This window comes from Anolis sagrei, chromosome 8, assembly GCF_037176765.1.
Source record: "Anolis sagrei isolate rAnoSag1 chromosome 8, rAnoSag1.mat, whole genome shotgun sequence".
Taxonomy (NCBI): Eukaryota; Metazoa; Chordata; class Lepidosauria; order Squamata; family Dactyloidae; genus Anolis; species Anolis sagrei.
This window is the reverse complement of record NC_090028.1, coordinates 9692386-9708200: the sequence shown is the minus strand read 5'-3', so window position 1 is coordinate 9708200 and position 15815 is coordinate 9692386. Positions and strand designations below refer to the sequence as shown.

Genomic DNA, 15815 nt, shown 5'->3' with positions numbered 1-15815 from the left:
ATATTATTTTATATTATTATTATTATTATTATTATTATTATTTCTTCACCTTTGTCTGCATGAAGAAAGAAATTCCAGTCTTTTGCCAAGACGTTGGCCTTTGCTGGTCCTGGCTAACATGCCATTTTATCTGCAGAGATGTGTTCTCTATGTGGAAATCTTTTGTTCTTATCTCCCATGCAAAGGAAGAAAGAAGAGAGGCCTCAGCATTCTGTCCACTGTGATGTGATCAAAGCAATCTCTGAAACAGTCTCTATCCCAGTAATAGCCAAGTAAGTGGAACTAGAGAGTTTTTTTTCCATCCATATCTAGTAATGTACAGCAAATCAAAGAAAAACAACATAGGAGACAGGTGTCTGAGGGCTTGCAAAGGGAAAAATGCTGTTACTGTAAGACTCACTACTAAAAATGTGTTAAGTCAATTGTTATATGTTGTATGGAACCACTGCTGTTTCTACTGTTTTTACTGTTTGTGAACCGCTGTGAGTCGCCTTCGGGCTTGAGATACAGCGGTATATAAGCAAAGTAAATAAATAAAAACTGGACTGATCTACTGTGCCCAAACAATCTAGACTGTAGCCTGCAAAAATAAAGTTCAAGGATACTGTCTTATTCACTGTTTTTGCATTCTCTCCTTTGCAAAACTCAGGTTTTCTTAGTCTTATGGAAGAACCAGGGGTCTGATTGAAAGTAGGCAACAGAGGTGTGTGTGTATGTATATGTGTGTGTGTGTGTGTATGGCATTGTTAGGTTCTATCGGAATCTTTGTAATTTGGAATAAATTTGGAAAGATTTGCTTTTTGAAGCAATTTTGAAGTTTTTAAGGAAACCGGAAGCCCCATTGCCCTCCTGAAGCTTTTTCCGCCATTTCTGTTAGGGTCTCAAGCCTGGGAAGCATTTTAAACCAGAGTGGATGCATTTCGTGCCTTTCCTCTCCCCTCGCTTCTGGTCTCAAGCCTGGGAAGCGTTTTAAACCAGACCGGATTGATTCCCTGCCTTTGCTTCCCCCGCTCTTCTGGAGTAAAATAACTACTTTCAAAGTCAGGACCACCCAATGAAAGAGGAAATAACACTTTCAAACCATTAAGGAAGGATTCGGAGGTCTCAGAAGTTTCGAAAAGTTTTGAACATTTTTTTCTGTGAAAATCAGAATTGACTTTAGAATCGAACCACCAGTGCCCCCTACATCAGAAACGGGTTTTGAACCATTTTTTAAAATCAAACAGGCCATATATCACACACACACACACATACACACACACACACACACACACACACAGAGATATCTGTGGAAAAATGTCCAGGGTGGGAGAAAGAACTCTTGTCTGTTTGAGGCAGGTGTGAATTTTGCGATTGGCCACCTTGATCAGCATTGAATGGCCTTGCAGCTTCAAAGTCTGGCTGCTTCCTGCCCAGGGGAATCCTTTGTTGGGAGGTGTTAGCAGGCCCTGATGGTTTCCTGTCTGGAATTCCCCTGTTTTCGAGTGTTGTTCTTTATTTACCATTCTGATTTTAGAGTTTTTTTAATACTGGTAGCCAGATTTTGTTCATTTTCATGGCTTCCTCCTTTCTGCTGAGATTGTCCACATGCTTGTGGATTTCAATGGCTTCTCTGTGTAGCCTGACATGGTGGTTGTGAGAGTGGTCCAGCATGTCTGTGTTCTCAAATAATATGCTGTGTCCAGGTTGGTTCATCAGGTGCTATGCTATGGCTGACTTCTCTGGTCGAGTTAGTCTGCAGTGCCTTTCGTGTTCCTTGATCCGTGTCTGGCAATGCTGCATTTGGTGGTTCCTATGTAGACTTGTCCACAGCTGCATGGTATATGGTAAACTCCTACAGAGGTGAGAGGATCCCTCTTGTCCTTTGCTGAGCGTAGCATTTGCTAGATTTTCTTGCTGGGTTTGTATGTTGTACTTCTTCATCCGCCTCCCTATGAGGTCAGTGGTTCCCCTGATGTATGGCGAGAACACGTTTCCTCTGGGTGAATTTTTATCTTTACTGTCATGGTCAATTACAACATTCACACTTGCTCCAAACAGACAAGAGTTCTTTCTCCCACCCTGGACATCATTCCACAGATAAATAAACCCCACTTGCCTAGTTTCCAACAGACCTCACAACCTCTGAAGATGCCTGCCATAGATGTGGGTGAAACGTCAGAAGAGAGTGCTTCTGGAACATAGCCAGACAGCCTGGAAAACTCACAGCAACCAAGTGATTCCGGCCATGAAAGCCTTCGAGAACACATATTTCACTCCTCATGTATACAGAGAATGTGTACAACTCACCCTATTTATTGAATGCAGCTGCTGCTGTTTTGTTTATCTGTGCTGATGAGACTGATACCATTTTTATTTTAGTGGCGGATCCCACGACTTCATTAAAGAACATTCTGATATCGAGGCCTTCAGGCAAGCGACCGGGGCATCCTCAGTGATGGTGGCCCGTGCTGCCATGTGGAACCCCTCTGTCTTCAGGAAGGAAGGTCCATGCCTCTTGAAGGACGTCATGCGGGAATATATCAAATATGTACGGAGTGGGATTTTTGACTACTTCAATGAAATAAGTCTCGAGTCGGGGTGGGGGTACTTCCGTTCGTTTTCAGGCTTTAGGGTACTACGTTATTTGGGTTTTTGAAAATATTAATATAAAATATAAAGTATTAACTTGTACCTGCCACACGTTGCTGTGGCCAACCTTCCCTCCCTCTTTCTCACCTACTTTCCCTCCTTATTTTGCTCCCTTTTTCCTTCCTTCCTTCCTTCTTTCCCTCCCTCCCTTTTCTTCTTTCCTTCTCTCTTTCCTTCCTTCTCTACCTCTTCCCCCCCCCCTTTTCTTTTCCTTCTCTTTCTCTCCTTTCTTCCTTCTCTACCTCTTTCCTTCCTTCCTTCACTTTTTGCTTCCATCCTTCCTTCTCTCGTTCCTTATTTCCTTCCCTCCCTCTTTCTCTCCTTCTGTCCCTCCTTTCTTCGCTCCCTCTTTCCTTCCTTTCCTTTTTTCTTTCTTTCTCTCCTTCCTTCCTTCTCTACCTCTTTCTTTCCTTCTCCCCTTTTTCTTTTCCTTCCTCTTTCTCTCCTTTCTTCCTCCTCTACCTCTTTCCTTCCTTCCTTCACTCTTTACTTCCATGCTTCTTTCTCTCCTTCCTTTCTTCCTTCCTTCCTTCCTTCCTTCCTTTCTCCCTCTTCCTTCCCTTTTTTCTGTATTGTCATTTGGCTTTTTTGGGTTTTTAAGTCCTTTCCACTTCGGGGGGGGGGGGGGGGTTGTGAGTGATAGACACTTGTTGGACTGTTTGGGGTGTAGTGTCCAAATTTCGTGTCATTTCGTCCAGTGGCTTTTGAGTTCTGTTAATCCCACAAATGAACATTACATTTTTATTTATATAGATTATTTAAAGCATTTATATTCCGCCCTTCTCACCCCAAAGGGGACTCAGGGCGGAACACACATAAGATTTTCAGGCAGCCAACAACATTCAGTCTCTGAACTTAAAGAAGCAAGACGGGGGTGTTATTAGCTAAAAGCAAAATCTGGGAAGAACTCACTTTGACCACATCTCTTTTATATTCTGCCAACTTACCCCCTTCCTTACATTTCTTTCCCAGGCAGTCAGATACGACAATCATTACACCAACACAAAATACTGTTTGTGCCAGATGTTAAGGGAACAGTTAGAAAACGCACAAGGGAAGAAGCTCCATGCCGCTCAGTCCATGCAGGAAATCTGGTAAGAGTGTTGTGTGCACCTCCATACAACTGCCTGTGTATTGCCTCTGAGGAAAGGGCAAAGGAATTGTGTTTCAATGTTCAATACAGTGGAGCTTCGACTTAAGAGCATCCCAACTTAAGAGCATTTTGAGTTAAGACCTGTCACTCAGTCTGGGTTTTGCTTTGACATACAGGCATGTGTGTGTGAGAATCATATCTATCTATTTATATTTTTGACTGGATGGCTCTTTGTCAGGAGGGCTCTGATTACATTTTCTTGCCCTGGTGAAGAGAGTTGGACTGGATGGCCTTAAGTATTTTCTGTTGGTCATGGGGGTTCTGTGTGGGAAGTTTGCCCCATTTCTGTCGTTTGTGGGTTTCAGAATGCTCTTTAATTGTAGTGAACTATAAATCCCAGTAACTACAAATCCCAAATGTCAAGGTCCATTTCCCTTAAACTCCATCTGTGTTCATATTTGGGCATATGGAATATTCGTGCCAAGTTTGGTCCAGATCCATCATTGTTTGAGTCCACAGTGCTCTCTGGATGTAGGTGAACTACAACTCCCAAACTCAAGGTCAATACCCACTAAACCCTTTCAGTGTGTTCTGTTGGTCATGGAAGTCCTGTATGCCATGTTTGGTTGAATTCCATCATTGGTGAAGTTCAGAATGCTCTTTGATTGTAGGTGAACTATAAATCCCAGCAACTACAACTCCCAAATGTCAAGGTCTATTTCCCTTAAACTCCATCTGTGTTCATATTTGGGCATATGGAATATTCGTGCCAAGTTTGGTCCAGATCCATCATTGTTTGAGTCCACAGTGCTCTCTGGATGTGGGTGAACTACAATTTCCAAACTCAAGGTCAACGTCCACCAAACCCTTCCAGTTTTTTCTGTTGGTCATGGGAGCCCTGTGTGCTAAGTTTGGCCCAATTCCATCATTGGTGGAGTTCAGAATGCTCTTTGATTGTAGGTGAACTATAAATCCCAGCAGCGACAATTCCCAAATGACAAAATCAATTTTTTTGAGTGGAGGACATACATTGGGTTGTTAGGTGCCTTGTGTCCAAATTTGGTGTCAATTCCCCCAGTGGTTTTTGAGTTCTGATGGTATCACAAACTAACATTACATTTTTATTTATATAGAAAAGTATAAACAGCAAAGTAAAGAAAAACACTTTAAAGGAATAGGTAAATCCAATTAGGTAAAAAGATAAGCAGGAACAAATTAGTCCAAAGTAGACTTCAGCAATGCCCAAAAACAAAGTCCACAACTCTCTAACAAAATCTAATCTAGAGAGGATGATGCTAACATTAATTTAAATGTCTAGTAACTTTGATGTCTTACTGTTGTTGTTCTTATTAGTGAAGTCTTTGAGATGGGCAGTTTCTACGAAGAAACAACAGCTCTTCTGGAAGGGAAAAAAGTGTCGCTGGAAGCCAAGGACCAAAGTGAAGAGGACCAAATAGAAGACGCAGGCGTGATAAAAATGGCGGTTAGATTTGATAAGTAAGCAAGAGAAATCCCTTTTCCTGTTGTGTTATTGTTTCTTTTGGTATAACTGTAGCTAATGTATCCTGCTTAGAGGGTGGACACAAATATTTCTATTTAATGGCTGTAAGGAAATTGTGTTAATCACTTTGACCCTTCTGTATTGTGTCCAATTCTGGGCACCACAATTCAAGAGAGATATTGACAAGCTGGAATGTGTCCAGAGGAGGGCGACTAAAATGATCAAGGGTCTGGAGAACAAGCCCTATGAGGAGCGGCTTAGGGAATTGGGCATGTTTAGCCTGAAGAAGAGAAGGCTGAGAGGAGATATAATAGCCATGTATAAATATGTGAGAGGAAGCCACAGGGAGGAGGGAGCAAGCTTGTTTTCTGCTTCCCTGGAGACTAGGACCCGGAACAATGGCTTCAAACTACAAGAGAGGAGATTCCATCTGAACATTAGGAAGAACTTCCTGACTGTGAGAGCCGTTCAGCAGTGGAACTCTCTGCCCCGGAGTGTGGTGGAGGCTCCTTCTTTGGAAGCTTTTAAACAGAGGCTGGATGGCCATTTGTCAGGGGTGATTTGAATGCAACATTCCTGCTTCTTGGCAGAATGGGGTTGGACTGGATGGCCCATGAGGTCTCTTCCAACTCTTTGATTCTATTATTCTAAATGACCAGGACCTCTGGTGAAGTTGATCAGTTTGGTCAGTAAGGAGTGTGCTTAACAGAATATAGAGCAGATTTTCAGGAATTGCATTACATACACATGGTCTGCTTATGGGAAGCCAGTGTGATGCAGTTGTTTGAGTGTTAGGCTGGATCTACACTGCCATATAATCCAGATGTATTTATTTATCGTGTCAGGAGAAAACCAAACAGTTGTATTGCATTTTTTAACAAACAAACATACAAAACACAGAATTTGAAAGCTTGGTAGTTGATTAAATATCCTTTGACCAGTATCTGGCCACTTGGAGTGCTTCTGGTGTTGCCGCAAGAAGGTCCTCCATTGTGCATGTGGCAGGGCTCAGGGTGCATTGCAGCAGGTGGTCAGTGGTTTGCTCTTCTCCACACTCGCAACTCGTGGATTCCACTTTGTGGCCCCATTTCTTGAGGTTGGCTCTGCATCTCGTGGTGCCAGAGCACAGTCTGCTCAGCGCCTTCCAAGTCGCCCAGTTTTCTGTGTGCCCAGGGGGGAGTCTCTCATTTGGTATCAGCCATTGGTTGAGGTTCTGGGTTTGCGCCTGCCACTTTTGGACTCTCACTTGCTGAGGTGTTCCAGCGAGTGTCTCTGTAGATCTTAGAAAAGTATTTCTTGATTTAAGTCGTTGATGTGCTGGCTGATACCCAAACAGGGGATGAGCTGGAGATGTCTCTGCCTTGGTCCTTTCACTATTGGCTGCTACTTCCCGGCGGATGTCAGGTGGTGCAATACTGGCTAAACAGTGTAATTTCTCCAGTGGTGTAGGGTGCAGGCACCCCGTGATAATGCGGCATGTCTCATTAAGAGCCACATCCACTGTTTTAGCGTGGTGAGATGTGTTCCACACTGGGCATGCATAGCTGCAGAGTAGCATAGTGCAAGGGCAGATGTCTTCACTGTGTCTGGTTGTGATCCCCAGGTTGTGCCAGTCAGCTTTCATATGAAATTGTTTCTAGCGCCCACTTTTTGCTTGATATTCAGGCAGTGCTTCTTGTAGGTCAGAGCACGGTCCAGAGTGACTCCCAGGTATTTGAGTGTGCTGCAATGCTCCAGTGCAGTGGTTCTCAACCTGGGGTCCCCAAGATGTTTTTGGCCTTCAACTCCCAGAAATCCTAAAAGCTGGTAAACTGGCTGAGATTTCTGAGAGTTGTAGGCCAGAAACATCTGGGGAACCCAGGTTGAGAACCACTGCTCCAGTGGGATTCCTTCCCAGGTCATCCTCAGAGCTCGGGGTGCTTGTCTGTTCTTAAGGTGAAAGGCACATGTCTGTGTTTTAGATGGATTAGGGATCAGCTGGTTTTCCCTGTAATAGGCAGTTCTACCATCTCAAAGCTCCCCGCTTGAGCAGTAATGGCATGATCATCAGCAAAGATGAAACTCTCTGTCCCTTCTGGCAATAATAATCCAGATTATATGAGTCTATACTGCCATATCATATTTCAAAGCGGATAATCTGGATTTAATATGGCAGTGTAGATGGGGCCTTAGATGTAAGATTATCTGAAACCAGACTCTGGAACAAATCACTCCTCAGACAAGGAAGCACATTGAGTATCCTTGGGTCTAGAATATATATTTTGGTGCTCAGACGACACATTGTGTGAAGTTTATGTCTTCAGTTATCACTTCTGAAGGCTTTACAAACTTTTTTATTTGCTGTTAGTCATCATTTTGCCATTAAGGACTACCATAGCGAGAGTCAGCGTTGGGGTGTTGGAGTAGGACATTGAGAAACTAGGGTTCAAATATCTGCTGAGCCTTGGAAAACCTCTGAGTGACTTTGGGCAAGTCACACTCTCTCAGCCTCAGTGGAAGGGAAAGGCAGAAGCCCCCCTTTAACAGATTTGACCAGGAAAGCAGTATGATAGTCTTGTCTTTGAGCAGGCATGGGCAAACTTCGGCCCTTCTCTAGGTGTTTTGGACTTCAACTCCCACAATTCCTAACAGCTGATAGGCTGTTAGGAATTGTGGGAGTTGAAGCCCAAAACACTTGGAGGGCTGAAGTTTGCCCATTCCTTTCTTAGGTTCACCATGTGTCAGAAATGACTTGAAGGCACACAATAACAACAGTAACGTGTTCTATGGTTAACATTCAATATTGTTTTTCCCTCAGGCGAGAATATCCCCCGCAGATCACACCCAAAATGCATCTTTTGGAATGGTGTAGGAAAGAAAAGCTCCCTCAACCAGTTTACGAGACGGTAAGTCTCTGTTCTTCAAAACGTACGCTAAAAAGAGCCAGCACTGTCTTATAATAATGTCTCTTCAGAAATAGGCATTAATTTTAAATATTTGAAAGGAGGTCACATTAAGGAAGGTGGGGGGGGGGGGAGATTGTTTTCTACTGCTATAGAGACTAGGACAGCATTTCTTAACCTGGGGGTCGGGAGCCCTGGGCGGGTCACGAGAGGGTATCAGAGGGGTTGCCAAAGACCATCTGAAAACACAGAATTATCATTGGAGGAGTTCAGAATGTTCTTTCATTGTAGGTGAACTATAAATCCCAGCCACTACTACTCCCAAATGTCGAGGTCTGTTTCCCCCTAACTCCACCAGTGTTCACATTTGGGCATATTGAGTATCTGTGCCAAGTTTGGTCCAGATCCATCATTGTTTGAGTCCACAGTGCTCCCTGGATGGAGGTGAACTACAACTCCCAAACTCAAGGTCAATGCCTACAAAGCCAGTATTTTCTGTTGGTTGTGGGAGTTCTGCGTGACAAGTTTGGTTCGAATCCATCACTGGTGGAGTTCAGAATGCTCTTTGATTGTAGGTGAACTATAAGTCCCAGCAACTACAACTTCCAAATCACAAAATCAGCCCCCCCCCCCAAAAAAAAAACCTCACCAGTATTCAAATTTGGGTGTATTAGGTATTTGTGACAAATTTAGTTCAGTGAATGAAAACACATCCTGCATATCAGATATTTACACGACGATTCATAACAGTCGCAAAATTATAGTTATGAAGTAGCAATGAAAATAATTTTATGGTTGGGGATCACCACAACATGATGAACTGTATTAAGGGGTCACGGCATTAGGAAGGTTGAGAAACACTGGAGTAGGACATGATAGAGCAATGGGTTCAAGCTACATCTAAACCCGGGGGTCAAAACCCCTGGGGGGATAGCGAGGGGGTTTCAACGGTGTCGCCAAAGACCATCAGAAAACATATATTTCTGATGGTCCCTTTGGCAGAGAAGGCTGAAGATCTCTCTGACTGTCCTCTTCCTTATTGGAAGAGAATCCTCCCACCAAAAGCCCTCCTCCGCTGCGATTGGTCGGTCTCTCAGCCCCTTGGCTGAGAGACCAACCATGTATGAATGTGTGACTGACCATATGTGAATGAGGGAGAGCGTGTGAGGCTGGAGGGAGGCTTATGCCAATAAGTCTCTTCAAGACATAGGGGTTCTGTGTGCCATGCATTATTGAGGGGTAGCTATTCAAGAAACAAGGATATGCAGAACCAGCTGTGAGAGTCTTTGACTTCCAGCTGTTGCACTCCAGGCCAGGAAAGCCCTCTGACTTTAAATACCACACTGCTGAGTAATAATAATAATAATATTTATTTATTTGACCAGTCATATGACCATTTCAAAATAGAACACGAGTAAATAAAACAAGGCAAAAGGTGAGGACAGCAGCTGACCTTCTATTTATAGTCAGAATCTTATAGCGGAGTAAAATGCAAACAGTTTATTGAAGAGAATTAAAAAGCAGTAGCCGTAAAAAAAATACTCCATAAAAATGGGTAAATCCAATTAGGTAGAAAGATAAGCAGAAACAAATAGTCCAGGAAATTAGTCTACCAGAGTTCGTGAAAAACAAATACAGAAACTTCTAAGGTAAAACTCCAAGACTTAAATCATGAAATCAAAGAACAAGCTGGAGAACAAGCACTATGAGGAGCAGCTTGAGGAGCTGGGCATGTTTACCCTGAAGAAGAGAAGGCTGAGAGGAGATATGATAGCCATGTATAAATATGTGAGAGGAAGCCACAGGGAGGAAGGAGCAAGCTTGTTTTCTGCTTTCCTGGAGACGAGGACGCGGAACAATGGCTTCAAACTACAAGAAAGGAGATTCCATCTGAACATGAGAAAGAACTTCCTGACTGTGAGAACCATTCAGCAATGGAACTCTCTGCCCTGGAGTGTGGTGGAGGCTCCTTCTTTGGAAGCTTTTAAACAGAGGCTGGATGGCCATCTATCAGGGGTGATTTGAATGCAATATTCCTGGACTGGATGGCCCATGAGGTCTCTTCCAACTCTTTGATTCTATGATTCTAAAGAAGGCACTTAACACATGAATCGATCCAAGGCAAGGCTTCCAAGGACCAGGAAGGACGTCTTGACCCAATTCCAATGTTGCTTCGTCTGACTATAGATTCTGTACTTGGCACTTTTATCCCCTAATCTACTCTATGTTCCAAGTGGCCAGAAACGGATTTTGTTTCAACCTTGACTCTGTTATCAATCACTCTCTCTCAATCTGGCAGAACGCCTGAGAGATTGGTTTGTTTGCTGTACTGACTGAAAACATGCCTTCTATCTACTGGCTCATTAATTTCTGCAGCTGGCCCAGGTGCTGAGCTATTCTCAGGCTCAAAGTCATGGGAATTTTCTAGTAGCAATTCAGGCCCTCCTCCAGGGAGCATACCATCATCCCCAAACCCTTCAGGAACATTCTCATCAGAAAAGACACTTTGAACAGGAATCCCATTGTCATTCTCTGCATCTAGAGTAACCTCATCATTAGAAACATCATTCGATTCATGAACCTCAGAAACATCATTGTCATTTCCAACATCCCAAGTACCCTGACCATTAGACACAACCACAGGCTGAACTCCAACACCAGCCTCAGGATTCTGGTATTTGTTCTCAGCTTTGAGCTAAAATACCAAATCGGTGAACTGGATTTGGTGTTTCAGGATACAACAGTACACATATTGAATGAAGATGTCCTGTGTGCTCTAGCGGAACTGTTTTTCTGGATGTTATAGGTTCCATCAGAATCAGCTGTCACGTTGTGAGCATTTCGCTTTTTATAAAATCTGCATCAGATGAGCCCTGAAATCTCTCTTCCTCTTTTAGATCGAAAGGCCACGGGACAGACTCTTCTGTTCTGTGGTCACGGTAGCAGAACAAAAGTACAGTTCAACCTTATGGTAAGCCTTTGGGGATTTGTTTTCCCAAACGTGTCTGGTGTGTGTGGGTGTGTATTTGGTTCAGTTCTTCAGCAACATGGATGTTAATTGGACTGGGGGTGGTGCCTATTGGAGTTGTGCTTTTATTCATTAACTAGCGTATATACCCAGTGTTACCCCGGTATTGTAGGGACCGCTGCCTGTCTACTTTCTCCCTTCTCCAGCTTTGGGAAGGCCTCCTTCACAATGTCTGGTAATACTGGGTAGGCTCTCTTTGTGGCTCCTTCCTGTTGGGCAAGTGGACTTATTAACAAAAGACGCTCCCCATAAGTGTACAACAGAGTAACTTACTAGCCGCAGCGTGACCCAGCACCAGTACCCTTAAGTAGCCCTTAAGTGATAAAAAGAACACAGAGATCAATGTCATCTCTTCCATAGGAGCCTTATATTTTTAGTAAAATAATATGTTTGCAGTATTTACAAGAACAAGGTTTCCATGACACAAAGTTATTTACACTTCCTTCTTTACTTCCACGCTGGTCTTTTTTCTCATAAACAGCTTTGCTCACACACCAAAGTTACGCAGGAGTTTCACACAGTAGCTTTACACACGAGGCCGTCAACCTGGGGCTTTCCTCACCAAAGCCTCTCACACCAGGCCTACTCACATCGAAGACTACTTACACTGAGGCCTTCTCATACTATGGCCTTTCTCCCACTGAGGGCTCTCTCAGACTGACACCTCTCTCACACTGAGATGAACTAACACTGAAGCCTTCTCATACACACTGGGGCCCTTCTCCCGCAGAGACTTCTCACAGATTGAGAGCTACTAACACACTGAGGTCTTCAACCTGGAGCTTCCCTCACCAAAGTTTCTCACACCAGGCCTACTCACACCGAAGGCTACTTACACTGAGGCCTTCTCATACTACGGCCTTTCTCCCACTGGGGCCTTTCTCCCACTGAGGCCTTCTCACACTGAGGGCTCTCTCAGACTGACACCTCTCTCATGCTGAGATGAACTAACACTGAAGCCTCCTCATACTGAGGCCTACTAACACATTGAGGCCTTTCTCCCACTTAAGCCTTCTCACACTGAGGGCTCTCTCAGACTGACACCTCTCACGCTGAGATGAACTAACACTGAAGCCTCCTCATACTGAGGCCTACTAACACACTGAGGCCCTTCTCCCACAGAGACTTCTCACAGGCTGCGAGCTACTAAGCTACAGGCACAATTTCAAATGCATGTTTCTGAATGTTGTATAAGTTCCTATGTTGACCCGTTGCAGGGAGAAGTCCAAAAAGTTAGCGGAACAAGCGGCGGCCGTGGCCTGTCTCAGGGCACTTGGCCTCCCAGAGGGGAAACTGACCGAAGAGGCAAATCACTTGGGCAACAAACGCAAAAGGCAAGACCAGGAAGTTTTGAACAATGGAGACCATGGAATCAGCTTGGAAACAGAAGCCAGTTGTAAGAAACCTCATTTTCCTCCAGAAGTGTGTAACTCCAGTGTTTCCTAAGTGCCACAGAAGAGTGGAAATAGACATTTTACATCTATGCAGCAGTTTGTCATATGTTCTGCAGTTGATGGTTGATGATGGAAGGGTTAATGTGAGTTTTACTTCTAGAGGGTTTGGTAACCTGTAAGTGGGAGTTCATGGGTGAAAGCAATTAGGGATGGAGGTGTGCAGGAGATGGGTTGCAGCTGGGTGTTACTGGTGTTACTACCCTTGAGACTGATCTTTGGGAGAAAAGTATTCTGTCACGTTGCCAGCGCTCTGCTTTATTTAGGTAGAGATGAATCAAACTCCCAGTTTTATTAAACAGTTTAATTAAAACAGCACTTACTTGCTGGCTGTTTTAATAGACCAAAATATAAAACACAAAGATAAACAAAAACTGATAGCAAAAATAACTTTGTAGTCAAAAGGGTCCAGTCCAGTGGTCAAACGCCGAGATTTCAATAACAAAGTCCAGGGATCAAAAGTGTATATCGTAGTCAAAAGCCAGTCCAAAGGTTCAAGGTTCCAGGATTCCAAGATTACAGGAGACAGGTCAGGATACCGAAAATCCAACAGACCTGGGGGGGGGGGGGAACCAGCAGCATCCACCACCAAAAATGATACTTTTATCTCAAAGATCAGTCTCAAGGTTAGGTCCTTAAATCCAGTAACACCCACCTGCAACCCATCTCCTGCACACCTCCACCCCTAATTGCTTTCACCTATGAACTCCCACTCACAGATCATCAAACCCTCTAGAACTAATACTCACATTAACCCTTCCATCACCAACCATCAACTGCAGAACATATGACACAGTTTCGAATTGCCCTGTATTTCTCCTGGATGCATGCAGTTGGAGCAGGTAAAAGTGGATTTTGAATAACGTTGTGTTTGAAATGATGGGCTTCTTGCTGCTTTTCTTTTGGTGCCTTTGGACCGGGACAGTTACGCATGTATTTCAGCTGTATTGAGAAAAATATGATTGTAAACAGTATTAAATTCTCCTTTTACAGTAAGTGTTATTTTGTGCAAGAAAGGGGGAAAGTTCATTCAGAATTATCATATTGGAAATCAGTTCTGTTCTCACTGTTTTTTCGACAATACTTTACCAGCTCTCATGGGTTCCCTGTTTTAGTTCAGAGCAGTAACACAGATGAGATGTGATAATCCAAATCGTACACCGATAATTGAAAGTGAATTTAGTGCCTTGTGTTTGGTTGCTAATTCACATTTCTGGCCAAAGAAGGGGAAAATGGTTGTATTCGAACCAGAAATTACTATGAACAACAATAAAAAGTATACTGTGTCTTCTAAACTATGATTTACATCCATTCTGTCTGAATTCTAATGTTTTGAGTCCAGCGGGAAGGCTAGGGGTGTTTGTTGCACTCCAGGACAGGAAAAGTCCTCTGACTGTAAACATCACACCGTTGATTGGAAAACAATCCTTTTATTGAAAATAGTTAAAAAGCAGCAAGTAAAAAGCACTTTAAAGAAATAGGTAAATCCAATTAGGTAAGAAGATCAGCAGGAGCAAAATAGTCCAGGGTAAAGTTCAGCAAAGTCCATAAAAACAAAGTCCACACTTCTCTAATATAATTCAGCAAACTAAGAAACATTAATCCAAGAATCCAAATCATGAAACAAGAAATACTTAGACAAGAATCTTCCAAGCAAGGCTTCCATAAAACAAGGACGACAACTACACTTGATTCCAAATGATGCTTCATCTGACTATATTTCCCATACTTGGAACTTTTATCCCCTCATTAAGCTATCCCAAGCACTCAGATTTTTTTTTATCGTGTCAGGAGCGACTTGAGAAACTGCAAGTCGCTTCTGGTATGAAATTCAGAAATCAATTCAGAAAATGATTTCACTTTAATTGAGATTCCCTTATCTTTTTCTGTCGGATTCTGGCAGACTGCCGAAGCCACTGTTCAGTGTGTCTGTCCTGCCTCCTGTGTATTTGCTCATTAAGTTTTCCAGCTGGGCCAGCTACCCAGTTGTTTTCAAGCCCCAAATCCTGGGAACTCTCTGGTAACAATTCAGGGAGTACACCATCATCCCCATGGACTTCAGGGATATTCTCATGGGAAACTACATTTTGCACAGAGGTCTCCTGGTCCTTCTCTGCATCAGTATCATTGACCAAACCATGCCATCTTGAAATTCATTGGCATCACTTCCCACATCCAAAGCACCCTGATCCTGAAACACAATCACAGGCTGAACTCCCAACACTGTTTTCAAAATCCAGTTAATTCAGATTCATTTATTGAAGCGTCTATCCCATCCACCAGGCAAATGCTCTTAAGTTAGGTAGCAAACCGTGGAGAATGAGGGCCGGGCTGTAGCACAGCAACAATAGATCACTGTCGACCGGAAGGTGGCAATTTCGAAGACCGAGTCACATTGAGCACCCGACTGTTAAGCCTAGCTTACTGTCCACTTAAGCAGTTCAAAAACAGCTGAGCTGTGAGTAAAGAAATTAGGGACCGCTGAAAGCGGGGAGGTATTTTACGACACCATAAAAATGCTGGCGATCAAAGAGCAAAGAGGAAATACAATCAAAATAATTTGGCGTCATAGTGGATGAAATGACAGCACCCCCTGTGGCCGGAATTGAGCATAACCTCCAGGCACCAAAGCTGAAATCCCTCTATCTGTCTGTTTGTCTGTGTGTATGTCTAAAAATGGCATTGAATGTTTGCCGTGTATGTGTGCATTGTTATCTGCCCTGAGTTCCCTTCAGGGTGAGAAGGGTGGAATATAAATATTGTAAATAAATAAATAAATAAGTCAAGGTAAGTAATGTGAATTGTCTTCAGAAAAAGGAGCAATTACAGCCAACATCCAATATCGAAGCAACAAGATAATTCTGGCTCTTTTATTCTCCTGCATAAATACAGTATCTGATAGAATCAGATGATCTTTGCTGCTTCTGGATTGTGGTGTTTGTCCACCTGAATTCACCTTTGCACCCAGCACCACACAAGAGTCCAAATAGTACTAACTAAACCAGTGGTTCTCAACCCGGGGTCCCTACAACTCCCAGAAATCCTAACAGCTGATAAAATGGCTGAGATTTCTGGGAGTTGTAGGCCAAAAACATCTGGGGACCCCAGGTTGAGAAACACTGAACTACTGAACAGTTTAGTGAAGGATAATGAAAACGCACAAGAATTTACAAAAAAAATATTCACTTCCAACTACAGGAAAAAAGGAGATTCCACCTGAACATTAGGA

General features: G+C 43.3%; 1 protein-coding gene across 1 annotated transcript in view; it reads left to right on the top strand.

Annotated features, from left to right (window-relative positions):
- DUS2 (dihydrouridine synthase 2) overlaps window positions 1-13881 on the top strand; it is a 92937-nt gene extending 79056 nt beyond the window's left edge. Inside the window, exons 10-16 of the mRNA XM_060788062.2 lie at window positions 186-272; window positions 2362-2530; window positions 3604-3725; window positions 5078-5221; window positions 8023-8110; window positions 11005-11078; window positions 12353-13881. Of these exons, the coding sequence (XP_060644045.2) occupies window positions 186-272; window positions 2362-2530; window positions 3604-3725; window positions 5078-5221; window positions 8023-8110; window positions 11005-11078; window positions 12353-12581 (913 nt within the window). The 3' untranslated portion in view covers window positions 12582-13881. The remainder of the gene's footprint in view (window positions 1-185; window positions 273-2361; window positions 2531-3603; window positions 3726-5077; window positions 5222-8022; window positions 8111-11004; window positions 11079-12352) is intronic.
- The last annotated feature ends 1934 nt before the right edge of the window (window positions 13882-15815 follow it).